Genomic DNA, 27639 nt, shown 5'->3' on the forward strand with positions numbered 1-27639 from the left:
CGTGTTCACAGTGAGAATAGAAATCTACTTGTTACTCACCTACGCACACACACCAACACACATTAATTTACATACACACTTGCACTCAAAACAGCTCTTAAAAACTTGATGGCACAATTTGTTTGTAAAGTGAAAAGTTAGTCAAACTCTATTATATAGACCAGATATGCTTGTGCACACAACTTCATGCTTGAGCAAAACCTTTAATTCTCTTCCCCCCCTGAGAAACAAGAGAGGGAGAGGGAGAAAAAAAGATTGGACCCTGTAACTGTTGTTCTAGCCTGTGATTGGTGGTAGCCTGTTGCTAGGCTTATGTCATTGTGAGGGTGGGAGGTTTTTGCTTCCTCTCTCTGCAAAGCGATAGGTCAGGTTTGAACTGGTTAGGAGGACTTCTACTGCTTGTTGAACATCCCCAAAGTTTTGTGGTTTTCTTTGGCTCTCTGTTCTCTTCTCTTCTAATTGCATGTGGAAAACACTGCAGCCACTTCTGGGACACATACTTTATGTGCACAGCATTAACTTTGGCTTCCTCTCTCTTTGACTTTTATCCTCCTTTTTACTGGTAACAGCAGCTGAAATGTTTGCGCAGTAAAACAATAAATACATTTCCTTAGCTTTAAAAAAATATATATTATAATTCTGGCCCACTCAAAAACCATTACTTTTATCCTGTCCATAAAAATACTAATCACAAACCAGTTGCATTGATGTGATAGAGATCTGTTAGTAAACTATTTATTAACATACTCCTCTCAAACCCAAATATCTAATTTGAATAAATAGTCTGTTGATTTCCGGTCCATACCTACCATTGTTTCAGTATTGTCTGTAGAATGTATTCCCAGTCAGTTGTAACAATAGGATATCATTGTGTGTGGGTGGTTTGTGCATCATCAGTTAGACTGGTCATTCAGACTCAATAAAGAGAGGACCACTGAGAACCAGGGTTCTCTGGAGACCCAAGTAATTTAACAAGGCCTCTATTTCTAATACCGCAGGACTAATGGCATGGCTCATATACCATGTCAATCCGGTTAGTTCAGAAGTCCAAAAGTCCTTCGAAAATAATGGCTAAATGAACGTGGTCAGTTCCAAACTGAGTCTGATCTGATGAAATTAAAGAAGAGTTAACTCCAACTCTACTGTCCAATCCCTCTATCCCTTCCTCTGATGCTCACCATCTGCACTGTGGGAACTGTCTTGAGAAGGATCCCTGCAGGATCTCCACTAGCCTCCCACTGCAGTGTAATTAATCATCATGATGTTATCATAACCCACTCTTACCCCTGCCCCACCCGCACTGGGCTTGGCTGGCATGTGTACAGCAAAGACCCAAGAGTGTCTGCTGGGTGGTGGTGATGTGTATGCCTGTGACAATAGTGTTTGGCCCTGTCCTCTGTCCGGGGTGCTGAGGGCCAGTCGGGTCCCTGACCTAGCCTAGCGCTTTTATGTGAAAAGATGATGTCGGAAACCAAACGCTGACCAGGCCTCTTCTGCTCTGCAACTTTGCTGAGCCATGGGGCTCACATACACACAGTGCTCACTGTGCTGCTCCGGCTATTGCGGCTGGGAAATGGCAGAGTGCTGACTCCAGACCCAGGGCATGTTTACCATGACTCCCACCCCTCTTTGGGGAGAACAGGGAGGGGGAGAGAGGGAGGGGGGCACTATCACACAATGAACCTGCTGAATGGTGTGCTATCTATCAGCCAGGGGACTGACTTGCAGCCACCCAATGCCAAATCAACCAGGAAGCCAGGCCCTTAAACAGAGTATTGAATTGGAGCTTGGATCGGCTCGGTCTAGTGATAACCGATAACAATCTGGGCTCCCTTACACCACCACCTCCTTGTTACCTAATAAAACTTGTTTGTCAGGTTTTATTTGGTTCTTTCAGCAACACAGGTGGCTGGTGACATCATTCAGGCTGTATCTATATTGACAGGCTCTATGATAGATGCCTGTCGTTTCTAGACTTCCTGTTAGGTTTGTTTGAGGTGCTATACCGCAAGTCTGATTGGTTTAGGCCTGGGCTGCTTTATCGGAGCTCTGATAGTCTAAAGGCCTCCGCATGCTTCCCATCCGAAACAGATCAGAAAAGTTTGTGCATATATTATGACTAGGTTTTTTGACGTTTTTATTTGTTTTGGGCTTCGGCAAGGGTTTTTTCAACTGTTCATGCACACAAATGTTTTTCTTTTTGCAAGCTCAATTTTGGTAGCCGAAGTCTATGCACCTTCATAGGTCATTGGTCAACAGTAGTGAACTCGTTTTAATGCACCTTTTTTCACTTGAGAAATACTCCACCAAACATCTTAGTTAGATGTAAAATTACGCGACTAAGATCTCGTTATTTTAGATTACACTTCCTCACAATAGCCTGATGCATAAAACTCTTTGTGTTCCGGCTAAAGTCATTCATTGCCAATGGAGCAGTCCACAACGCTACGTTGGGGGTGCCTCACTAAGCTGCGGTGCATTCTGTGTACTGTATGCATTGCTTACCGTGTGTCGGTACAAATGGAGTTACACACACACAGACTCCAACTAGCTAGCTTTTAGCTAGTTGAAAAGCAAAGTACATGTGCGTTAAGTACGGAACATGTGGGCTAGACATCCAGCAAAACAAAAGGCATATGCATCTGGTGGACATCAGGTATTAGAGCAGGTCCGCTGGAGCCATGGCCCAGTGAGACAGAGGCACCGGCCCGCATAGATGGAAACAAAAAAGTCTGAGCCTTTTGGGTAAAACACTGGGTTAAGTCTTCAGTTGAAATGCACCATAAGCAGGGATTCATTTCAGGTTGTTTGTGCACCTGCTGTGTCCTGTCCTGTCTTGCAGGACCAGATATCCTACTGTGCCATAATAATATACGCCACCGCAGAGCGTCGGTAGGCCACCTTGTTTACAGTGGTGATGCTGGCCAAGGAGACATGACCAGATTGGACTCACAGAGAAAAGAACTTGCTGCTGCTTGCTGAATAATCTTGTATCGGTAGTTGTTTTCAATGCACATGACTGAGATGAGGACATAGATAGCTGGTGCATGCAAACATTAGTGTAGTGGGTCATTGTGGTGGGAAAGAGTGAAAAATAAAAACGTGCAAAAAAAATTGCAAAGTGAATGACATAATTGATTTAGATAATTCACCTATGGATCATGTAATAAAGACATTAAGGCAGCTGGTCAAAGGGACCTCTTAAAAACTATGAAAGTGGGGTAACTAAGTTAACATATGGAATTGTTCTAAGGTGGTCATACCATTGATCAAATTTAGAATTTGGCCCTATTTCTAGGAGATGTAAGAAAGCTCAGGAAATATTTGTGGTTGTTTTGGACATGTATTTAATCCCTTATATTTGTTGGCACAAAACTACCTCCATACTTCCATTCGTTTGTATGGGTTACCTTCAAGTGTGGTGGATTGAGACGCAGACCATGCAATCTCTAGTTTAAATTTACGGATTTTCATTTGTTTATTAAGTTACTTAGATAGACTCTTAAGATGAATGCACACATTGTGCGCTGCAGAGTGATGGTGTCATTCAATATCCATTGCCATGATCAATGGCAGAAGCAAGGAACAAAATGAGATACTTGATTGATGATGTTTTCCTGGGGGCTGGCTCGCTCTGCGTTCACGTTTAGACCCTCTCTCCGCACGGTCCACTCCTATTTCTCCGTCCTCTTATACCTCATTGGATGAATGGAGGTTGTTTTCGCCTTTCGATTGGCTGAGGCGCACTTCACTCAACTAGGGCTCAGTTTATTTACAGTGTGTGCTGAGGTTGAACGGTATTCTGCTGTAGGGCTGCAACAACTGACAATTGAGCACTTTACCCTCATGAAACAAAGCGAGAACGGAAACCTCAATTTAAATATACCTGAAACACAGGATCGCAGGAAGACACATTATGAGGCACGCAACTGCAGCAACAGAAACCATGGACAATAATTCATTTACAGTAACATACTTATATAAAATATGCGCTCATTGTGAACGGCTAAGCAAAAAGGTAAGAGAAAAGGAAAATAAATGTCAAATGCTTTTGACAGTGAATGCATGTTTTTAAAACTCCGTGCACCGTAGTTGTGGAATTTTAGAGTGTTAATTTGTGACAAGTTCATGTCCCTTTGGACACTTTGTTTTGTGGCTGCGAGCGAAGGAACTGCAGTGCAGTCTTTTCTTTTGTGTCCGACCTTGTTTACGCGTTTGAAGAGTTAGCGTTGCTTGTCAATGCTGTACATTTCTTCTCTTGCTTTGTCGTCATATTGTCAACTCTTCTATTTCGTATATGCTCTTAGCAAAATTTTTTGCTTGGTGTCTTTGAATGCAAGACCGTCGCTATCGATTCATCTTTGGCCCCGAGTTCTTCTAAGACTAGGTCATTCATTCTACCACTTCATTGCTCTGCGCAGAGGGACAGGAGCTATCTATGGAGCCCACAGGGAACATATGACCAGCGACTTCTTAAGTTGGCTGTTTTTAATGTTTTAATGAAATGTCAATCGTGTCTTGAATGTGTTCCTTTTAATAACATTTGACTATGCAAACCTTTCCGAATAATTGTGTCAAATAACGTATCAATTAGGGTATTAAATGTGTTTCAACCTCAAGTGGTTAAATAGCAGCCGCACGCATGATACATTGTATCTATCAAGTGTTTGATTTGTGTGTTTTGACACTTGTCGCATTTCTAGAGACTACTGTTATGGCAGCTTGCTACAGCGAAATTGTGAACAAAATGAGTTGGATTTCTCTTTTGCACAGGCTGTGCATGCAATTCTCCAACCTGACTGTAGAGCGAATATGTGATCTAGTGGAGAGAGTGAGAGATGTCTTGCAGAAGGACGTACAATATTACAGTCAGGGCTCACAGTCAGGGCTCGCAGCCAAAATGGTACTAAAAACAGCATTTAGGGTTTTCGCATGATGTTTCATTTGGTTCTTGCAGAACAATGTGTTTCTGTACTCTAAACTTGCAGGACTTAGGAGTTCGGATCCCAGGACCACTGGGAAATGGACCAAGTAGATTTATCCCTGAAAAAGAGGTAAGGAGAACAACTTAATTTACACCACAGGATTTTCTATACTTGTGAAAATGATTACACCTTTTAACTTACCAATACAATATGGCAGTGCCATATTATATCAATATGTGATTGAGAGTAAAAATGTATTCACTGGCTCTGTGGCACCAGATACTTCAAGTCAGTAAAGTAGATCTGAGGGCGCAATCGATATTTGAGGACGCATTTGCTGCACTGGGTCGTCTTGACAACATCTCCTTGGTGATGGGCTTCCACCCACAGTACCTGGAGAGTTTCCTGAGAACACAGCACTACCTGCTGCAGATGGATGGGCCCTTATCCCTGCACTACCGCCACTACATAGGCATCATGGTGAGGCCCCTTAAGCCCTACTCTAAACTCTGCAGTGGCTTTACCATGGTAGTGTAGAGACACTTGGACAGTCTCGTAACTCTCTCCTTCCCTCCCAGGCTGCGGCCAGACACCAGTGCTCCTACCTGGTCAACCTCCACGTCAACGACTTCCTCCAGGTGGGAGGGGACCCCAAGTGGCTGAATGGCCTGGACGGAGCCCCACAGAAGCTGCAGGCTCTTGGGGAGCTCAACAAGATCCTGGCCCACCGGCCCTGGCTTCTTACCAAGGCACACATTGAGGTAGGAAGCTGGGGCTGGACCTGTGACACAAACACACACACACACACACACACACACAGGACTGGACAAAGGGACAGGTTAGGGTTATGTAACAGACTGAGATCATGGGTGGCGGCACACCAGAGTTATGCGGCTGTTACTTGGCAGGGTTAGTTATATGAAAGCGGGAGGAATGGGCAGAGATGAAATGGAAGGTATGGGAAGAAAACAAATGGAAGGGTTGAAAATGAGAGACAGGAAAATAAGATTCCATTCAAAGGAAACCACTAATTGACTGACACTTCAACTCTCTATTCTCCCCAGCACCTGCTGAAGGCTGAAGAACACAGCTGGTCCCTGGCTGAGCTGATCCATGCTGTGGTGCTCCTCACACACTACCACTCCCTGGCATCCTTTACCTTTGGCTGTGGCATCACCCCTGAGATCCACAGTGATGGTGGGCACACCTTGAGACCTCTCTCCCTCAGCCAGTACTGTGTCTGCGACATCGCCAATGGCAATGGGCACGGCAACAACCTGGAGGAAAGGAGAAGCAGCCATCAGGTGCGAGGAAGGAGGATGGTGTATTTGTGTTACTGGCTTTGACAAAGATGTGGTTGTGAGTTGAGTGGCTCTTGTGGTTGTGGTCACCCTATGTATGACCCATGCCCTGACCAGAACGTGTTTGTGTGCCTGTCTAGGTGTCTGGTGAGGTGGAGGTGCTGATGGAGAGAATGAAGCAGTTGCAGGAGTGTCGTGATGAAGAAGAAGCCAGTCAGGAGGAGATGGCCACACGCTTCGAGAGGGAGAAGACTGAGAGCATGCTGGTGGCCACGGCAGAGGAAGAGGAGTGTGTGCAGTCAAGAGACGTATCCAGGCACTTTGAAGACCCCAGCTACGGCTACAAGGACTTTTCCAGGAGAGGAGAACATGTACCCACCTTCAGAGTGCAGGTATATAACGCTCACACATACAACTACACTTACGGAGAAACAGGGAGGGATGGAGAGAAAGCGAAGCGTGTTTTCAATAGCTTCAAGTGCAACATTTTCTAAATGTAATCTATCTGATTGACCAATTGATATCCAGACATTGTGATTAGCACTTTGCCTTCCTCTTTTCTCCTCTCTCTTCTGCAGGACTACAGTTGGGAGGACCACGGCTACTCCCTGGTGAACCGTCTGTACCCTGATGTTGGTCAGCTGCTGGATGAGAAGTTCCAGATGGCCTACAACCTGACCTACAACACCATGGCCATGCACAAAGATGTGGACACCACCATGCTGCGCAGGGCTATCTGGAACTACATCCACTGCATGTTCGGCATCAGGTACGCCACTCACTGGCACAATACGAATACAAATTAATTTATTCCAAGATGACATATGCTAGATTCAATGAAAACATTAATATTAGCACGTTTTAATACATTGACAAAGTGCATTCATTTTGGACAGTAATATACTTTAGTAAAGAAATAACTGTATTCATCAGTAGCTGTAACAATCTCCCTCTGCGTGTCTCAGGTATGATGACTATGACTACGGGGAGATTAACCAGCTGTTGGACCGCAGCTTTAAGGTCTACATTAAGACCATGGTGTGCAGCCCGGAAAAAACCACCAAACGAATGTATGAGAGCTTCTGGAGGCAGTTCCAGCACTCCGAGAAGGTGAAGGAATAACTTATTTTACTTATTTGTCCGTGGGTTTGTTTCTGTTGGTAGCATTTAAAGTTTCTAGGTTTCTCATAGCGCTTGATCTGAGTGACTGGAGCAGTGTTGTAATGCTTCCTTTCCCTTTCCCAGGTCCACGTAAATCTGCTTCTTATGGAAGCGCGCATGCAGGCAGAACTGCTCTACGCTCTGAGAGCGATCACCTGCTACATGACATGAAGTGCTTTTGGCGTTTATCGTTGTATTTTACTGTCGTTGTTGCTCTCGTTGGACACCTTTTAAAATAAATTAAAAAACCAATGGGGGGGGGGCAGAAAGGAGCTCCGCTCGTCCTTGTAATGGATGGAACCAAATAGAGAATGGTGGGGGAGAGCAAAATAAATAACTGCAAAAAATAATAATCTGAACCCATTTGTGGAAAGATGAGCTTTGTTGGTCCTCTTTGCCAAAACTCACCATGAGGGGGCAGCCTAGAGCAGACTCCCTCTGGCATGAGTGTGTGGCCAACCTTCCAGTATTCCAATACATATCAGTGGATGATGTCACTGAAATCTCCTTAGTGTGAAAAACCCACAGCAATTCTCCAGAAAGAAGAGCAGTACACCAGTCTACACTCAATGTAATCATAGTTTTTTTTTTGGGGGGGGTTTTATTAAGAGAAGTTATCATGGGGTTGATGTTATTGCTGTAACTGGAGGTTATGAAATCATAATTTGGGCTGGGTGGTAGTGTGCCCGATTTGTAATATCAGTGTTCAGAAGTGCTGCCTGATACTGCTGCTCATGTAAGCATGGGGTCATATTGACCCCCACACCCTAACCATCAAAAACTGTTTGTGTAAGCTAACCCAAGGAGTGTGTGTGAGAACGGAAAGGTGTTGGAAAAGCTTAAAAAAAATAAAAAAAAAACATTGTCTGAGACCTATTCAGTTTGACTGCAAGTATGAGAGGCTCTCTGTGACAAGTATTGTGTGTGTGTGTTTTATAAAAAAATGTTGGGATTTCAAGCGTTAAAAAAAAAGGGCAAGGCACTCTTGTGACTGTTAAATCGATCTGTTTTGTTTCTGGTAGAAGCTTTGTCCTGTAAGGAAAAAAGACAGGCTAAAAATAATATTTTTTTAAAAACAGGTCTTCTAGTGGATTGACTTCTGGTTGTCATAAAGATTACGTCACCTGTCTGTCTTCCACATTCACCCTTTGACCCTGGCCTGGTCATCCTAACACCTTCAAAGCTTTGGATTGTGAGTTTTACCAGTACATACCTCTTCTGTTTTCTCTAGCACATTAAGTGCTCTTTGGCAAGCAGAATGACTCTTCATTTCTCTGGGTCGCTTGGCTTCCATTCGTAAGGAGCCCGGTTGGTCCTAACTGGACCGACTGTGGTTGACGCAGTCGGTCATAGCGGAGCTTGTTTCCTCTGTGGAAGCCTAACCAGTGCAAAAGCAGCTCTTTTTAAAAAAATTTTTTTTTTTAAAAGACGATGGCAGACCCATCCACTGTTTTTATTTCTGTTGACTGAAAACAAGTAAAGTACTGCATTCTTCTGAGGGTGGGTTGAGACAGTTGATCGTTTTGATAAGATGATTATGGAATGGTACATTATTTGGAGGTGGTTGTGGTAGGAAGTCGAGGTTTCATACTTGACTGTCAGACACTTTTTATTAGAAATTAAATATAATTTTATTTTCTAGTTTTCTCCCTAAAACTGTTTTTGCTGCATCAAAATGTTCACTCATTACGTAACACAGGTACATTTGGACTCATTCATGCAACAAACCCACCAAATTGTAGTCACAGCACATGTCCATTGTTCAGCTTGCAGATAATGCATCTGCTCTCCCATCAATTAGTTTCCAATGATATAGGAAAACATTTGGCTATTAGATACATTTTGCACACTTTAATGCAATAGTGGCTCCCACACAATGAACTGTTTCGCACAACAGCGTAAGAATTAGGTGTATATGAGTCCAAATCCTAGCTGTGTTTGTTTCCTGTGTTGAGTCGGTCCTCCCATTCACACTACACTGAACTGTGGTTTGCTTGTGTTAATGTTACGACCCAAACAGAACCACAAATGGTCCTTCCTTGTCCATGTGTGGTCGAGTCAGAGTTGGAGTCCCACAACTGTTGTGCTAAAACATTTGAACTTGTCTGTAATGTGCAATGAGATGAGGGGACATTCCCTCTAGGATCACCCTTTGAGCTTTGTTCTGCTCATTTCTGTCCTCACTGGAAAAACTCCCTGGCATGACTGGCTATAGACTTAAATCTTTGGGATTTTTTTCCCCATTAAGGACAGAGGGTGACTTGGTCCATTCAATCACCAGCAGTATGTCTCTACTGAACTGTCTCTATTTTTGACTGACTCATTTCCCTATGACAATCTGAAAAAGGATGAGACTAAACAAATGATGCTCTTAACACCATGATCAGCCAGCTAGCTAGCTGTTTCATATCAACCCAGACAAACATCTATCATGTGGAGAACAATGTTTGTCATTGAATATGCCTGATGAAATGTTATTGGGTTGTCTTGTGTGATGTGACTGAACGCTTTAATTTTGTATAGTAGGACAAGGAAGTGGGGAACTGAGGTTTGTTTTTACAGAAGTGCTGTTTTTTTTCTTCCTTAATGTGATTTGAAAACGCTGTCACTTTGCAGCAGCACTGCCTGGTCCATATTTGTGTAACAATAAAGGCTTTGAGGAGCATGTTTACAATACTTTTCTGTTTTGTTGTTTGTGTACAGCGGTTCATAGATTTAGGGCTCTATTCGATCAGATCCACTTTAGCTGACATCCTCATTATTTTATTCAACTGAGAGCTGTTAATTTCAAAGTGCGGTAATGCAACATTTAAAAAAATGGGAGACACGAGAGCATAGCGGTTGTTTTGGCAGTGTCGGAGGTGAAACTGCGTTAGAGCTGTCAAATCCACAAGCGTCTCCTGGAATTATACCTGAAGTGGACTTTGCCATTAGCTACACGGAGTCGACTTAAGAGAAATCCCATGCAGCCTTGTAAATATAAAGTTCAAAAACTGGAATGTGGGATATAAATCCTCTTTTAATTTAATCAATTTATGCGTCATTAGTTCTATATAGCCTATACTTTCTTGTTCTGAACTTCTAACGGGTGTGGCTTCGCAACATTGATCAGGAGCAGCTGCTCACAGATTTGACAACTCCAACACAGTTTCACCTCCGACACCGCAAAAACATCAGCTACGTGGGTGTCGGATATGGCCGGTTAACGCTTGATCTGATTAAATCTAGGCCTAACAATGTCTTAACCAGCCATAAGGAGAAACATTTACTTTATCACCACAGAGACAAACTACAATTCTACTCGTATGTTAACAAAAGTAGCTTATGACAAAATCACAACCATTTTACAGTATACATAAGACAACCTAAAAAATGATAATTTCTGTTATTTAAAGTGTAAACAGTTTGTCATATGTCAGGTAGACATTCAGTAGGTCATAGGTATGGGCCTGGAGTTTTTCATGATTATGTGACTTAACCAGGAAAAAATCTAGACCTATAGCCTATAACTAAATACTTATTCATAGAATTAGTGAGAGGGGTAGTAGCTGAAGAGTGGTAGTAGCATAGAGTGACTTTAGAGAGGTGTCAGTATAGCAAGGCACAACAAGGAGAAAGAGGACATTGCAAAGAGGTCACACTAGGGAGTGAGACATGGTGCATCTCAAATGGCACCTTATTCGTTATATAGTGTACTACTTTAGACCAGAGTATGGACCCTGGTCAAAATCAGTGCACTATATAGGTAACAGGGCGCCATTCGTGACAACCAGAGTAAGAAGATAGTCATGTTAGTCAGTCTGAGTCTGGATCCTGTCCCTCAGCCTCTTAGCCACAGGCAGGAACTCCAACTCCCAGCATAATCGGTGGAAGTCCCTCATGTCGTCACCAGAGGTCCACTGCAGCGCGTCCTCCTCGTCTGAGAGATAGAAAGAGCTTAATCAAAATGCTTCAACATAAAAAAAAAAAAAACTGAACAAAGTATCTGTTTACAGAAGCATAGAAACACTAAAGATGGTTATTCAAGACACTTTCGGTAAATCATTACAGTAGTAGTGTGGTATCCTTACTTAGGTATGGTGTTAGGACCTCTAGCAGTGCCTCTCTTTCCTGGTTGTTCATTGTGGATGGGGCGCCTGTCTCCATCCCCCCCTCCTCAGTGAGGTTCCACAGGGTCTGACACACCAGGCCAGCCAGCTGCCAGTCCACTGGCCCAAAGTCCCTCAGACAGTCTGCCAGCCTGCACACACGCACATATACGTGACTGGGTGAGACTTAAGTCACATGATCCTTAAGTGCAGCTGGTCCTAAAGGTTGGCCCCTGCTACTGTAGTAAGGCTCTTCGGCTAAAGATGACTGAGTCTTGAGCTTAGCACTCTACAACTGATATACAGTACCAGTCAAAAGTTTAGATACACCCACTCGTTTTTTCTTAATTTTTACTATTCTCTACATTGTAGAATAATAGTGAAGACATCAAAACTATGAAATCATGTAGTAACCAAAAAAAAGTGTTAAACAAATCAAAATATATTTTATATTTGAGATTCTTCAAAGTAGACACCCTTTGCCTTGATGACAGCTTTGCACACTCTTGGCATTCTCAACCAGCTTCATGAGGTCCGTGAGTCACCTGGAATGTATTTAAATTAACAGGTGTGTCTTAAAAGTTAATTTGTAGAATTTCTTTCCTTCTTGATGCATTTGAGCAAATTAGTTGTGTTGTGACAAGGTAGTATACAGAAGATGGTCTTTTACCAAATATGGCTAAGTCCATATTATGGCAAGAACAGCTCAAATAAGCAAAGAGAAATGACAGTCCATTACTTAAGACATGAAGGTCAGTCAATCAGGAACATTTCAGTTTAAAGTTTCCTCAAGCGCAGTCACAAAAACCATCAAGCGCTATGATGAAACTGACTCTCATGAGGACCGCCACAGGAAAGGAAAACCTAAAGTTACCTCTACTGCAGAGGATAAGTTCATTAGAGTTACCATCCTCAGAAATCGGCAATTAACTACATCTCAGATTGCAGTCCAAATAAATGCTTCAGAGTTGAAGTAACAGACACATCTCAACATCAACTGTTCAGAGGAGACTGCGTGAATCAGGCCTTCATGGTTGAATTGCTGCAAAGAAACCACTACTAAAGGACACCAATAAGATAGAGAGTCTTGCTTGGGCCAAGACACACAAGCAGTGGACTTTAGATCAGTGGAAATTTGTCCTTTGGTCTGAGTCCAAATTTGAGATTTTTGGTTCCAACCAAGTCTTTGTGAAATGCAGAGTAGGTGAACGGATGATCTCCCCATGTGTGGTTCCCACCGTGAAGCAGGTGGTGTGATGGTGTGGGGATGCTTTGCTGGTGACACTGTCTTGTAATTTATTTAGAATTCAATGCACACTTAACCAGCATGGCTTCCACAGCAATCTGCAGCGATACGCCATCCCATCTGGTTTGCATTTAGTGGAACTATCATTTGTTTTTCAACAGGACCCAAAACATACCTCCAGGCTATATAAGGGCTATTTGACCAAGAAGGGGAGTGATGGAATGTTGCATCAGATGACCTGGCCTCCACAATCACCTGACCTCAACCCAATTGAGATGATTTGGGATGAGTTGGATCACATAGTGAAGGAAAAGCAGCCAACGGGTTCTCAGCATATGTGGGAACGAACTCCTTCAAGACTGTTGGAAAAACATTCCAGGTGACTACCTCATGAAGCTGGTTGAGAGAATGCCAAGAATGTGAAAAGCTGTCATCAAGGCAAAGGTTGGCTACTTTGAAGAATCTCATATAAAATACATTTTGATTTGTTTAACACTTATTTGGTTACTACATGATTATTTCATGGTTTTGCTGTCTTTCACTATTATTATACAACGTAGAAAATAGCAAAAATAAAGAAAAACCCTTGAATGAATAGGTGTGTCCACACTAGGGTTGCACATGTTGGGGAATATTCAGAGGTGGAAACTTTCCGTGGGAATTAACAGGAATATATGGTAATTAACGGAAATACAGTTGAAGTCGGAAGTTAACATGAATTAGTTTTAATGACTCCAAACTAAGTGTTTCAACCACTCCACAAATGTCTTGTTAACAAACTATAGTTTTGGCAAGTTGGTTAGGACATCTACTTTGTGCATGACACAAGTCATTTTCCCAACAATTGTTTACAGACAGGTTATTTCACTGTATAATTCCAGTGGGTCAGAAGTTTAGATACAGTAAATTGACAGTGCCTTTAAACAGATTGGAAAATTCCAGAATATGATGTCATGGATTTAGAAGCTTCTGATAGATGATTTCAATTAGACTGAGGCAATTGGAGGTGTACCTGTGGATGTATTCCAAGGCCTACCTTCAAACTCAGTGACTCTTTGCTTGACATCATGGGAAAATCAAAAGAAATCAGCAAAGACCTCAGGAAAAAAAATGTAGACCTCCACAAGTCTGGTTCATCCTTGGGAGCAATTTCCCGAACATCTGAAGGTACCACGTTCATCTGTACAAACAATAGTACACAAGTATAAACACCAAGGGACCACGCAGCCATCATACCGCTCAGGAAGGAGACCGTCTTTGGTGCGAAAAGTGTAATCAATCCCAGAACAACAGCAAAGGACCTTGTGAAGATGCTGGAGGAAACAGGTACAAAAGCATCTATACAGTATCCACAGTAAAACAAGTCCTATACCGACATAACCTGAAAGGCCGCTCAGCAAGGAAGAAGCCACTGCTCCAAAACCGCCATAAAAAAGCCAGACTACGGTTTGCAACTGCACATGGGGACAAAGATTGTACTTTTTGGAGAAATGTCCTCTGGTCTGGTGAAACAAAAATAGAACTGTTAGGCCATAATTACTTTTTTTATGTTTGGAGGAAAAAGAGGTAGGCTTGCAAGCCAAAGAACACCATCCCTACCGTGAAGCACGGGGTGCCAGCATCATGTTGTGGGGGTGCTTTGCTGCAGGAGGGACTGGTGCACTTCACAAAATAGATGGCATCATGAGGAGGTAAAATTACATGGATATATTGAAGCAACAACTCAAGACATCAGTCAGGAAGTTAACTTGTCTGGTACAAGTGGGACGCTACCTCCACAACAGCCAGTGAAATTGCAGAGCGCCAAATTCAAAACAGAAATCCCATAATTAAAATTCCTCAAACATACAAGTATTATCCACCATTTTAAAGATAAACTTCTTGTTAATCCAACCACAGTGTCCGATTTCAAAAGGCTTTACTGCGAAAGCACACCATGCGATTATGTTAGGTCAGCACCTAAAAAAAAGCACCTCAAAAAAGCAGAAAGAGATGAAATGAATCACTAACCTTTGATGATCTTCATCAGATGGCACTCATAGGACTTCATGTTACACAATACGTATGTTTTGTTCGATAAAGTTCATTTTATATCCAAAAATCTGTTTACAATGGGGAGTTATGGTCAGAAATGCATTGGCTCAAACAAACATCCGGTGAAAGTGCAGAGAGCGACATCAAATTACAGAAATACTCATCATAAACATTGATAAACAATACAAGTGTTAAACATCTGAATAAACATAAACTTCTCCTTAATGCAACCGCTGTGTCAGATTTCAAAAAGGCTTTACGGAGAAAGCACACTTTGCGATTATGTTAGGTCTGCACCTAGCCACAGAAACCCACACAGCCATTTTCCAGCCAAGGAGAGTGTCACAAAAGTCATAAATAGCATTACAATTAATCACTTACCTTTGATGATCTTCATCTGGTGGCACTCCCAGGTCTTCATGTTAGACAATAAATGTTTGTTATGTTCTATAATGTCCCTCTTTATGACCAAATACCTCCTTTTTGGTTGCGCATTTTGTCCAGTAATCCGAATGCTTAAGGCGCGTGTACTAAGTCCAGACAAAACGTTTTTAAAAAGTACAATGTTTAAAATCAATCCTACGGTTGTTTTTGTCATAAAAAATCAATAATATTTTAACCGGACAAAAGCTTCGTCAATAGGAAAGGAGAAACAAGAAAGGCGTGTTCCCGATCAGGCATTTGGCTGATGAATGGAAATTTCCACTGGCCACTGATTGAAAGTGCTGTATCTCCCTCATTTCTCAGAGTAAAAGCCTGAAACAATGCCTAAAGACTGGCCACATGTAGAGGAAGCCACTGGGTCCTAAGTCTTTGTATGGTGGATAGGCTTTCAATGGAAAAACAGCCTTTCAAAATAATAGTACTTCCTGGTTGGATTTTCCTCGGGTTTTCGCCTGCCATATCGGTTCTGTTATACTCAGACATTATTTTAACAGTTTTGGAAACTTTAGTGTGTTTTCTATCGACTAATTATATGCATATCCTATCTTCTGGGCCTGAGTAGCAGGCAGTTTAATTTGGGCACGCTTTTCATCCAAAATTCCGAATGCTGCCCCCTACCCTAGTGAAGTTAAAGCTTGGTCGCAAATGGGTCTTCCAAATGGACAATGACCCCAAGCATACTTCCAAAGTTGTGGCAAAATGGCTTAAGGACAACAAAGGTATTGGAGTGGCCATCACAAAGCCCTGACCTCAATCCCATAGAAAATGTCTGGGCAGAACTGAATAAAACGTGTGCGAGCAAGGAGGCCAACAAACCTGACTCAATTACACCAGCTCTGTCAGGAGGAATGGGCCAAAATTCACCCAACTTATTGTGGAAAGCTTGTGGAAGGCTACCCAAAACGTTTGACCCAAGTTAAACAATTTAAAGGCAATGCTACCAAATACAAATTGAGCGTATGTAAACTTCGTACCCACTGGGAAAGTGATGAAAGAAAAAAGCTGAAATAAATCACTCTACTATTATTCTGACATTTCACATTCCTAAAATATAGTGGTGATCTTAACTGACCTAAGAAAGGGAAGTTTTACTAGGATTAAAAGTCCGGAATTGTGAAAAACTGAGTTTAAATGTATTTGGCTAAGGTGTATGTACACTTCCGACTTCAACTGTATATGCAAATTAATATTAACCATTTAAATGTACAGTGGCTTGCAAAAGTATTCACCCCTTTGGCATTTTTCCTATTTTGTTGCCTTACAACGTTGATACAGCGTTTGTATCATTTGATTTACACAACATGGTCGCAAATGGGTCTTCCAAATGGACAATGACCCCAAGCATACTTCCAAAATTGTGGCATCACAAAGCCCTGACATTTGATTTACCACTTTGAAGATGTAAAATATTTATTAAATTGTGAAACAAAGAAGAAATAACACAAAAAAAACTGAAAATTTGAGAGTGCATAACTATTCATAACCCCCCGCCCCAAAGTCAATACTGTGTAGAACCACCTTTTGCAGCAATTACAGATGCAAGTCTCTTGGGGTGTGTCTCTATAAGCTTGGCACATCTAGCCACTGGGAGTTTTGCCCATTCTTCAAGGCAAAACTGCTCCAGCTCCTTCAAGTTGGATGGGTTCCACTGGTGTACAGCAATCTTTAAGTCATACCACTTATTTTTTTCTTTAAGCAATGGCTTTTTTCTGGCCACTCTTATGTAAAGCCCAGCTCTGTAGAGTGTATGGCTTAAAGTGGACCTATGGACAGATACTCCAATCTCCGCTGTGGAGATTTGCAGCTCCTTCAGGGTTATCTTTGGTCTCTTTGTTGCCTCTCTGATTAATGCCCCCCTCCCCTGCCTGGTCCGTGAGTTTTGGTGGGTGGCCCTCTCATGGCAGGTTTGTTGTGGTGCCATATTCTTTATATTTTTTAATCATGGATTTAATGGTACTCCATGGGATGTTCAAAGTTTCTGATATTTTTTTTTATATCCCAAAATATGCCACAAGACCTAGAATTGATTTACGTGTAATCCCACAAAAAAAGGTTCACTGTCATAAGCTAACTTTTTTGATGAATTTTAGCAAAATTCCAGGGCTTAACTTCCCATGGAAAATTAACTGGAAAGTTTCCAGCACTTTGCAACCCTAGTCCACACTTGACTGGTACTATATTATTTATTTTTTCTCCCCAATTTCGTGATTATGATCTTATCTCGTCGCTGCAACTCCCCAACAGTGTTTCTGTCGAGAGAGCGAGAGGCGAAGGTCAACTGACGACCAAAGTCAGCCTGCAGGCGCCCGGCCCGCTGCAAGGAGTCGCTAGAGCGCAATGAGCCCCCTGGCCAAACCCTCCCCTAACCCAGACGACGACGCTGGGCCAATTGTACACAGCCCTATGGGACTCCCGATCACGGCCGGTAATGACCGAATCGAACCCCAGGCTGGAGTGAAGTCAAAACACCACGATGCAATGCCTGCGCCACTCGGGAGGCTCTTACAACAGATATTCTATCAAATGTTTGCATGTATAAAAATCTCAATAAGCTCAATTAACATAATAATAACAAAAAAAGAGGTTAGTAGATCAAGTAAAGTAGCCTAGCTTATTGAGATTTTTATACATGCAAACATTTGATAGAATATCTGTTGTAAGAGTCTTAAAAGCACCAGGTCTTAATTAACATGTTTTAGCACCATAAAGGTGGTACTGGGGTTAAGACCTAGTAAAATGACCACATACAGTACTCTAATATCATTCCTAGTTCCTGTGTGTGCTCCTTACTTGGTGTGTGCTCCCTCCTGTGTGAGGGTGGTTCTGCTGGGGGGGTTCAGGGCCAGGTTAGTGAGGACCCCACAGGCTGAGAAACATACCTCTGGGCTCTTAGAGTCCAACAGAGTCACCATAAACTGGTGCACTGGGGGAGACAGGGAGAGAAGAGGTTAAGAGGGGTTGGGGTACAACACAGGTGAGGCTTTTGAGTCAGTGTTTATCTGGGAAAAAAAGGTTTCTATTTAATGCGTGTGCATTCACAGAATACAATACCTAAAGCACAACCTTTATTTTGTCTAACAGGCGTCAATAGAGCATGACACATATCCCCATTTCACTCCACTGTGTGTGTGTGTACGCATATACACACCGTTGTTTTGTATGATGAAGTCACAAACCTCCCTGGACTGGGTGAGGTTGCCAAACACACGCGTGGCCTCCAGCATCCCATCAATACTGGAGCTGAGGAGCAGCTTCAACAACACTAGAGAGAGAGAGGAATGGAGAAAGAGCGGGGGGGATGGAGAGGAATGGAGAAAGAGAGGGGGGGAGGGAGAGAGAAAGGGAGTGAGACAGCAAATATAAAAGAGACACCACAGCCACACAAACACTTAGGCCTAGCATACACAAAAACAGCCTCACACACACACACAGTGGGGCAAAAAAAGCATTTAGTCAGCCACCAATTGTGCAAGTTCTCCCACTTAAAAAGATGAGAGAGGCCTGTAATTTTCATCATAGGTACACTTCAACTTTGACGGACAAAATGAGAAAAAAAATCCAGAAAATCACATTGTAGGATTTATTATGAATTTATTTGCAAATTATGGTGGAAAATAAGTATTTGGTCAATAACAAAAGTTTCTCAATACTTTGTCATTGCCAACAAAGGGTATATAACAGAGGTCAAACGTTTTCTGTAAGTCTTTACAAGGTTTTCACACACTGTTGCTGGTATTTTGGCCCATTCCTCCATGCAGATATCCTCTAGAGCAGTGATGTTTTGGGGCTGTTGCTGGGCAACACGGACTTTCAGCTCCCTCCAAAGATTTTCTATGGGGTTGAGATCTGGAGACTGGCTAGGCCACTCCAGGACCTTGAAATGCTTCTTACGAAGCCACTCCTTCGTTGCCCGGGCGGTGTGTTTGGGATCATTGTCATGATGAAAGACCCAGCCACGTTTCATCTCCAATGCCCTTGCTGATGGAAGGAGGTTTTCACTCAAAATCTCACGATACATGGCCCCATTCATTCTTTCCTTTACACGGATCAGTCGTCCTGGTCCCTTTGCAGAAAAACAGCCCCAAAGCATGATGTTTCCACCCCCATGCTTCACAGTTTTTTACCAAAAAGTTATATTTTGGTTTCATCGAACCATATGACATTCTCCCAATCTTCTTCTGGATCATCCAAATGCTCTCTAGCAAACTTCAGACGGGCCTGGACATGTACTGGCTTAAGCAGGGGGACACGTCTGGCACTGCAAGATTCGAGTCCCTGGCGGCGTAGTGTGTTACTGATGGTAGGCTTTGTTACTTTGGTCCCAGCTCTCTGCAGGTCATTCACTAGGTCCCCCCCGTGTGGTTCTGGGATTTTTGCTCACCGTTCTTGTGATCATTTTGACCCCACGGGGTGAGATCTTGCGTGGAGCCCCAGATCGAGGGAGATTATAAGTGGTCTTGTATGTCTTCAATTTCCTAATAATTGCTCCCACAGTTGATTTATTCAAACCAAGCTGCTTACCTATTGCAGATTCAGTCTTCCCAGCCTGGTGCAGGTCTACAATTTTATTTCTGGTGTCCTTTGACAGCTCTTTGGTCTTGGCCATAGTGGAGTTTGGAGTGTGACTGTTTGAGGTTGTGGACAGGTGTCTTTTATACTGATAACAAGTTCAAACAGGTGCCATTAATACAGGTAACGAGTGGAGGACAGAGGAGCCTCTTAAAGAAGAAGTTACAGGTCTGTGAGAGCCAGAAATCTTGCTTTTTTGTAGGTGACCAAATACTTATTTTCCTCCATAATTTGCAAATAAATTCATTAACAATCCTTCAATGTGATTTTCTGGAATTTTTTTTCTCATTTTGTCTGTCATAGTTGAAGTGTACCTATGATGAAAATGACAGGCCTCTCTCATCTTTTTAAGTGGAGAACTTGCACAATTGGTGGCTGACTAAATACTTTTTTGCCCCACTGTATATACAGTTGAAGTCAGAAGTTCACTTAGGTTGGAGTCATTAAAACTCATTTTTTCAACCACTCAACAAACTATAGTTTTGGCAAGTAGGTTATGACATCTACTTTGTGCATGACACAAGTAATTTTTCCAACAACTGTTTACAGACAGATTATTTCACTGTATCACAATTCCAGTGGGTAAGAAAGAAGTTTACATACACTAAGTTGACTGTGCCTTTAAACAGCTTGGACAATTTCAGAAAAGATGTCATGGCTTTAGAAGCTTCTGTTAGGCTAATTGACATCATTTGATTCAATTGGAGATGTATTTCAAGGTCTACCTTCAAAACTCAGTGCCTCTTTGCTTGACATCATGGGAAAATCAAAAGGAATAAGCCAAGTTCTCAGAAAATAAATGTAGACCTCCAGAAGTCTAGTTCATCCTTGGGAGCAATTTCCAAACGCCTGAAGGTACCATGTTCATCTGTACAAACAATAGTACACATGTATGAACACCAAGGGACCACGCAGCCATCATACCGCTCAGGAAGGACACTGTCTTTGGTGCGAAAAGTGCAATCAATCCCAGAACAGCAGCAAAGGACCTTGTGAAGATGCTGGAGGAAACGTGTACAAAAGCATCTATATCCACAGTAAAACGAGTCCTATATCGACATAACCTGAAAGGCCGCTCAACAAGGAAGAAGCCACTGCTCCAAAACCGCCATAAAAAAGCCAGACTACGGTTTGCAACTGCACATGGGGACAAAGATCGTACTTTTTGGAGAAATGTCCTCTGGTCTGGTGAAACAAAAATAGAACTGTTAGGCGATAATGACTTTCGTTATGTTTGGAGGAAAAAGGGGTAGGCTTGCAAGCCAAAGAACACCATCCCAACCATGAAGCACAGGGGGGCAGCATCATATTGTGGGGGTGCTTTGCTGCAGAAAGGACTGGTGCACTTCACAAAATAGATGGCATCACGAGGAAGGGAAATTATGTGGATATATTGAAGCAACATCTCAAGACATCAGTCAGGAAGTTAAAGTTTGGTCGCTAATGGGTCTTCCAAATGGACACCGACCCCAAGCATACTTCCAAAGTTGTGGCAAAACGGCTTAAGGACAACAAAGTTCAGGTATTGGAGTGGCCATCACAAAGCCCTGACCTCATCCTATAGAACATTTGTGGGCAGAACTGAAAAAGCGTGTGCGAGCAAGGAGGCCTACAAACCTGACTCAGTTACACCAGCTCTGTCAGGAGGAATGGGCCAAAATTCAACTTATTGTGGGAAGCTTGTGGAAGGCTGCCCGAAATGTTTGACCCAAGTTAAACATTTTAAAGGCAATGCTACCAAAAACTAAATGAGTGTATATAAACTTCTGACTCACTGGGAATGTGATGAAAGAAATAAAAGCTGAAATAAATCATTCTCTCTACTACTATTCTGACATTTCACAGTCCTAAAATAAAGTGGTGATCCTAACTGACCTAAGAAAGGGAATTTTTACTATAATTAAATGTCAGGAATTGTGAAAAACTGAGTTTAAATATATTTGCCTAAGGTGTATGTAAACTTCCAACTTCAACTGTACACGCACGCACGCAAGCACGCACAAACACACTCTCACTCTCTTACACTTGGCGACAGTGAGTCCTCTGTCTCTGACCACTGAGCTGTCTTCCTGGTAAAAGGACAGGTTGTTGATGGTGGCAGCCACGTTCACCAGAAGCTCCTCACTTTCCTGCATGGACCTGAGCTCTGACACACACACACACACACACTTTACAGCAGGGAGAATTAAAACATTGGATGCATTTACTGTTGAAAAAATATCTCTGTTGAGGCTCTCTGCAGCACAGCAAGAACAGAATATATAGGTCAAATGAAGGCAGTTATAGTAAAAAGTGTGAAAATAGTATCTATGGAATATGAAACATTCACTTCACATGTTATCTGCAGGAAATGTACCCAATAAATGTGGGTATCATTTCCAACGAACTTGTGCAGAACATTTGAAAAAGATGCAAGCGGTTAAAAACAGAATGTGCTCTGGATTTTGAAGCAGATGTTGCTTATTCGGTCATACTGTATATCACAGATATTGCGGTCGTACTGAGTGTCAACCGGTGCCTGCATCATAGTGCGTGTTTCGTTTCTGGGTCTGACTGGAAAGGCCCTTTAGTGTGGTGGAGAATTTCTCCTCCTCTCTCTAAAATGTAAAGCAGCATGCATCATAAACTGTGATCAAAACAGGATATTATTGAAATGCCTGATTTATGTCCACAGCCAGTGCGGATCAGAAAGGGAAAAACTACATATCTTCGGTCTGTCTGGCTCTCACAATCTACTTTCTGTTTTGCTATTTTTCCCATTCTTTCTTTACTTTGTTTCACACTCACCCTCTCTTTCTTCAAATGTCCATACCTTTGTCTTTACCACCATCTGCATATGGCCCTCTATTTCTCTCTGTCATTCTCTCTCCATCTCCCCATACCCAGTCACGTACAGTACAGTGTGTGGGAGGGAGGCGGAAGATAAGAGCTCACAGTTGAGAAACTAAAAATTTCACACCCACCTGAACATGGCCTATACCAGTCAGTCAGTCCTGAAACCATTCTAACCACCTAGGAGTTTCACAAGAACCAACCCCAGGCTCTCAAGAGAACAGAACATTCTGCTCTCTCTGGCTCTTTTCTGCAAAAAGGACCCAAACTGAAAAAGGATGTGCACAAAAAAAATCGAAAGAAAGAAGGCGAGAAATGGAAAAATGAAATAGATGTTAGATATTTGTCACTTGTTCCCAGCACACAGGAAGCTGTGGTACCAAACAAGGACTGACTGTACAGAGTTTTACATTATAAAGGGTTTGTACATTTTTATTAATCTGGTGACGGAGCACCTCAGGGCTAAACAAATAAAGTACTACTGTCTTGAGCGCTAGCTAGCTAGTTAGCTAACTTACTGACCCTAGTGAATAGAAAGATTCAGTACAACCAGGGACCATATGGAGATGGGATCATTATGGTAATGTTATGGAGACATTATGAGAACATTATGGGGATGTTATGAGAAGATTATGGGGTCATATTTCAGCCTTACATTACCCTCAAAGTGCTGAAACTCACCCAGTGTGTTCAGCAGGTAGTGTATTAGGTCTGTGTTAGCTGCCAGGGTCGGTCCCACTGCAGGGTGGATGGACATATTAGCCAGTACCCTGACCAGCTTCACCAGCACATCCTTGTTCTCCCACCATCCCAAGAAAGGGGTGCAGGGGTTACAGGTGTCCCTGGCTGGAGGTGTGCGGGGTGTGTGTGCGGGCGGTGGGTCCCACCTCCCGTGGTAGGTGTGGTAGAGCCCCAGGAGCACGGACATACATCCCTCAGCCGTGAAGAGGTGCTTTCTGGCCTCACTGCTCCGAGACGTTAGGTTACCTAGAGTGAAGAGCAGACGCACCACCAGGTCCTGTGTGGAGGGGAGACAGAGGGAGGGGGCTTGAATGTGTTTCAGTGTAGTGTGTGTTCGCGTGTGTTATCCACATAAACACATACCTTGGTTACAGAGAATAACACAGTCATTTCTCACATCAGATATGGCATTACATTCATTTACAATATCTCTCCTACCACAGCGACAAGGACCGACAAATTACCTCAAAAGCAGAAGAAAATGTATACCACCACGTTTGTTTCTCAATCGCATACCGCCCCTCCCCTAAAGTGGGTGTCACAAACATCCTTCCCATTGCCCTAGAGTTACCCTAGTCCTGGCTGGGCTGACTGGCAAGTCTGGCTGGGATGGACTGGGCTGTACTGTACTGTACAGGCTCTCCTGTCAAAGGGCTATTTAGGACACAACGTGATCAACCCTGTGTCTATGTGTATTAATGGGGGATATCTACTGTGTCTAGCATGTGTGTGCCCACTGTGTGTGTGTGTGTGTGTGTGTGTGTGTTAGTTCCCCTGCTGTGTGTTGTTTATTCCCTGGGTGATTTAGATCCTCCCCACCCCGTCTCCCTCAGGAAGGGCAGGATGACTTCCTCAATTTCTCCTGGGACGCTAATTAAAGTCAAAGCACACACACACACACTGCTGTAAATGTACTGGGACTTGGAGTACATAAACAACTTGCTCAAGGTAAACAGGCTTAGTCGATGAACAGTATAAACACTGGGAGTAAATAGGCTAATCTGCTTCCTATACCACAGTACACAGACAGGGCTCACCTGTTTCCACTGGTGTTTGCTCAACAGTTCTATAAATAGTGTGTAGCAGCCCGGGGTCTGGGCCAGAACCAGGCAGCACTCAGAGTAGGAGGACAGTTTACTGGAGGACAGACAGAGGGACAATAAATAACACTGACCAGATAGACTCTCACTGGACTGTTTTACTAGAGGGATTGGTTTTATTGGCATTAGATGTGGAAAAAGGGAGTGCTACATGGTTTTATAATCATTCACTGAGATAGTGAACTGTTCATTCATATTATAACTGTAAATGTGTTTTTTTAATGAGGAATAACAGTTCAGAGTGGCTGATGAAGTTGGGAAAAGTCTTTGAGACATATTTAACCATCACTTCATGTTTACAGACTAAAAAGAAATGCACAACATGCACCATGTCCAATGGCATGAGGACTGTACTGTCCCACCCACAATGAAACAGTTGAATGTAAGTTTTGAGAGGTTTTAGATGTACAGTGTGTGTGTGTTACCTGAACACCCTGGCAATGTTGGTGCAGATGTCCTGGTCTCCGTGGTGATGGCGCAGCACCAGGCACAGTTCTGCCAGGGTGCCGTGGGAGACGAAAAGGGGGCGGGACTCGGGGAGGTCAGCCAGGTTCCTCAGGGTTGCTGTCAACTGCAAGGGTCAGAAGTGGAGAGAGAAAGAGCGAGAGAGCATGTGAGGCAATGGCGATGTGATGAGAGCGGAACCAAGAGAACTGATGATTTATTGTAGATGGTCTTTGCCAGTTGCACCTGATGTAACAATATCTCCAGTAATCTTCAGCCTTTTTGACAGAAGGAGCGGAAGTTATTCAAAGACCCTATAAATCACTCTATCGTGAAGGAAACTGATTTCCAACACTACACAGAGCGTTGCCAGCAGTAGCGCTGAAATGACAACACTCTCAGTTCCCTCTGACTACCAACAGCATAACAAGCAGCCAGACAGGCCGCCGCGTATCATTTCATATCAAATCATCTGCTAAACTCTAACTGAGGATGTTATCTTAATCAGTTAATCAGATTGAAGACGTTAAGTGGTGATTTTCTATAGAATGAAACATACTGTACTGTGGAGCAGAGCTGTGTGTGTTATGGCCCGAACAAATCAGAATATTATGGCGCAGCAGACAGGAACAAAAGCATAATTCCTAATAGCAGGAATAGGACAATTAAAAAGTTACCCTCACCAGAAATGAGAAGTTCCTTAAAACTGAATATTTCACATTTTGTTCCTTTTAATGTTTTGCTTTGTTAAATTTTTTTAAAACTTAAACTGAAAAGTTAACTGTCCAGTTGTTCTTCAAATGTCGAGGAACTTAGCTAAAAAAAACTGCCTTTGACTGATTTGGAGTCAGCTCTACCGGGCCTTTACCATAGTGTTTATGTAACTGGTTCGGGGTATCTTCTACAATCTCACCTGTACATGGATGTGTCCTCCGATGGTGAACTGAGTGTGGTCAGGTTGGGACAGTGGGTGGAGCTTCTGTATGAGCAAGGTGGCCACACCCACACAGTCCTTGGCCAACAGGAGCCTGAGGAGGGCAGAGTTCCCTGAGAGGAACTTCAGAGTGCCCACACAGTACAACACAGCCTCCCCAGACACACACACATCCTCACAGCGCAGCACACACAGCAGCGAATCTGGACATAATACAAAGTCACACACACTTGTTAACACACATCACTCCAACCTCACAACACAAGCTGCTTTTAATACAACCATACACAGATAAAAACAACATTCAAACATACAGTACCAACCAAAAGTTTGGACATACCTACTCATTCCAGGGTTTTTCTTAATTTTTACTATTTTCTACATTGTAGAATAATAGTGAAGACATCAAAACTATGAAATAACACATTGAATCAGGCAGTAACCCCAAAAAATTGTTAAACAAATCAAAATATATTTTATATTTGAGATTCTTCAAAGTAGCAACCCTTTACCTTGATCACAGCTTGGCATTCTCTCAATCAGTTTCATGAGGTAGTCACCTGGAATGCATTTAAATTAACAAGTGTGCCTTTTTAAAAGTTACTTTGTGGAATTTCTTTCCTTCTTAATCCGTTTGAGCCAATCAGTTGTGTTGTGACAAGGTAGGGGTGGTATACAGAAGATGGTCTTTTACCAAACAGGGCTAAATCCATATTATGGCAAGAACAGCTCAAATAAGCAAATAAACGACAGTCCATCATTATTTAATAAGACATGAAGGTCAGTCAATCTGGAAACGTTCGAGAACTTTGAACATGCAGTCGCAAAAACCATCAAGCACTATGATGAAACTGGCTCTCATGAGGACTGCCACAGGAAAGGAAGACTTGAGTAGGTGAACGGATTATCTCTGCCTGTGGGGTTCCCACAGTGAAGTATGGAGGAGGAGGTATGATGGTGCTTTGCTGGTGACACTGTCTGTGATTTTTTCAGAATTAAAAAGGCACACTTAACCAGCATGGCTACCACAGCATTTTTCAGCAATACGCCATACCATCTGGTTTGCGCTTAGTGGGACTATAATTTGTTTTTCAACAGGACAATGACCCAACATACCTCCAGGCTGTGTAAGGGCTATTTATCCAAGAAGGAGAGTGATGGAGTGCTGTATCAGATGACCTGGCCTCCACAAATCACCTGACCTCAACCCATTTGAGATGGTTTGGGATGAGTTGGACCGCAGAGTAAAGGAAAAGCAGCCAACAAGTGATCAGCATTGGTGGGAACTCCTTCAAGACTTGGAGAAGCATTCCAGGTGAAGCTAGTTGAGAGAATGCCAAGAGTGTGCAAAGCTGTCAAAGGTTTGATTTGTTTAACACTTTTTTGTTTACTACATGATATTTCATAGTTTTGATGTCTTCACTACTATTCTACAATGTAGAAAATAATAAAATTAGTAGGTGTCCAAACTTTTGACTGGCACTGTATATAATTAACATTATACACACATACTGTTAAGTGTGTCAATGTGTTACCTATGATGGAGTTGTTCTGGAAGAGGATATCGTTGCTCTCACTGCGGCTGATCTTGAAGATGAGTTTACAGATGTTCAGCAGGTTTTTTCCACTGACGTTCAGCTGAACAACAAGTTATAAGACAAAAATAATTCTAACATAAAAGCCAGGAACTTTACGCTGTTGCTTTGTACTAAGGATATCACCCAACAAAGCTAACTAAGGGCAGGTCTGTTTAAACTACTGTTGAGTATTAGGGCAAGGAAGAGATGGGAGAAATATAATCATCATGATGACATTGATTG

At 42.6% G+C, this 27639-nt stretch overlaps 2 protein-coding genes across 3 annotated transcripts in view; one reads left to right on the top strand and one right to left on the bottom strand.

Annotated features, from left to right (window-relative positions):
* The first annotated feature begins 2947 nt into the window (after positions 1–2947).
* LOC110529910 (sestrin-1) lies at positions 2948–10063 on the top strand. Of its 2 annotated transcripts, none has more exons than XM_021612564.3 (9): positions 2948–4018; positions 4989–5054; positions 5205–5405; positions 5504–5686; positions 5990–6229; positions 6367–6618; positions 6805–6995; positions 7192–7336; positions 7472–10063. In XM_021612564.3, exons 1-9 carry the CDS (start codon positions 3917–3919, stop codon positions 7556–7558), a joined length of 1467 nt encoding a protein of 488 aa, XP_021468239.1. In that variant the 5' UTR covers positions 2948–3916; the 3' UTR covers positions 7559–10063. The 2 variants fall into 2 exon arrangements, with proteins under 2 accessions (XP_021468239.1, XP_021468240.1); XM_021612565.3 differs by having other exon boundaries at positions 5316–5405.
* The window catches only part of armc2 (armadillo repeat containing 2), a 30399-nt gene continuing 11745 nt past the window's right edge, over positions 8986–27639 (bottom strand). The window contains exons 9-18 of the mRNA XM_021612562.3: positions 27355–27457; positions 25799–26022; positions 24867–25012; positions 24379–24478; positions 23282–23618; positions 21792–21914; positions 18348–18461; positions 17990–18122; positions 11458–11627; positions 8986–11306 (exon numbers count right to left, since the gene is read on the bottom strand). Of these exons, the coding sequence (XP_021468237.1) occupies positions 11179–11306; positions 11458–11627; positions 17990–18122; positions 18348–18461; positions 21792–21914; positions 23282–23618; positions 24379–24478; positions 24867–25012; positions 25799–26022; positions 27355–27457 (1578 nt within the window). The 3' untranslated portion in view covers positions 8986–11178. The remainder of the gene's footprint in view (positions 11307–11457; positions 11628–17989; positions 18123–18347; positions 18462–21791; positions 21915–23281; positions 23619–24378; positions 24479–24866; positions 25013–25798; positions 26023–27354; positions 27458–27639) is intronic.

Source organism: Oncorhynchus mykiss, chromosome 8, assembly GCF_057628025.1.
Source record: "Oncorhynchus mykiss isolate SJ-2025 chromosome 8, ASM5762802v1, whole genome shotgun sequence".
Classification (NCBI taxonomy): domain Eukaryota; kingdom Metazoa; phylum Chordata; class Actinopteri; order Salmoniformes; family Salmonidae; genus Oncorhynchus; species Oncorhynchus mykiss.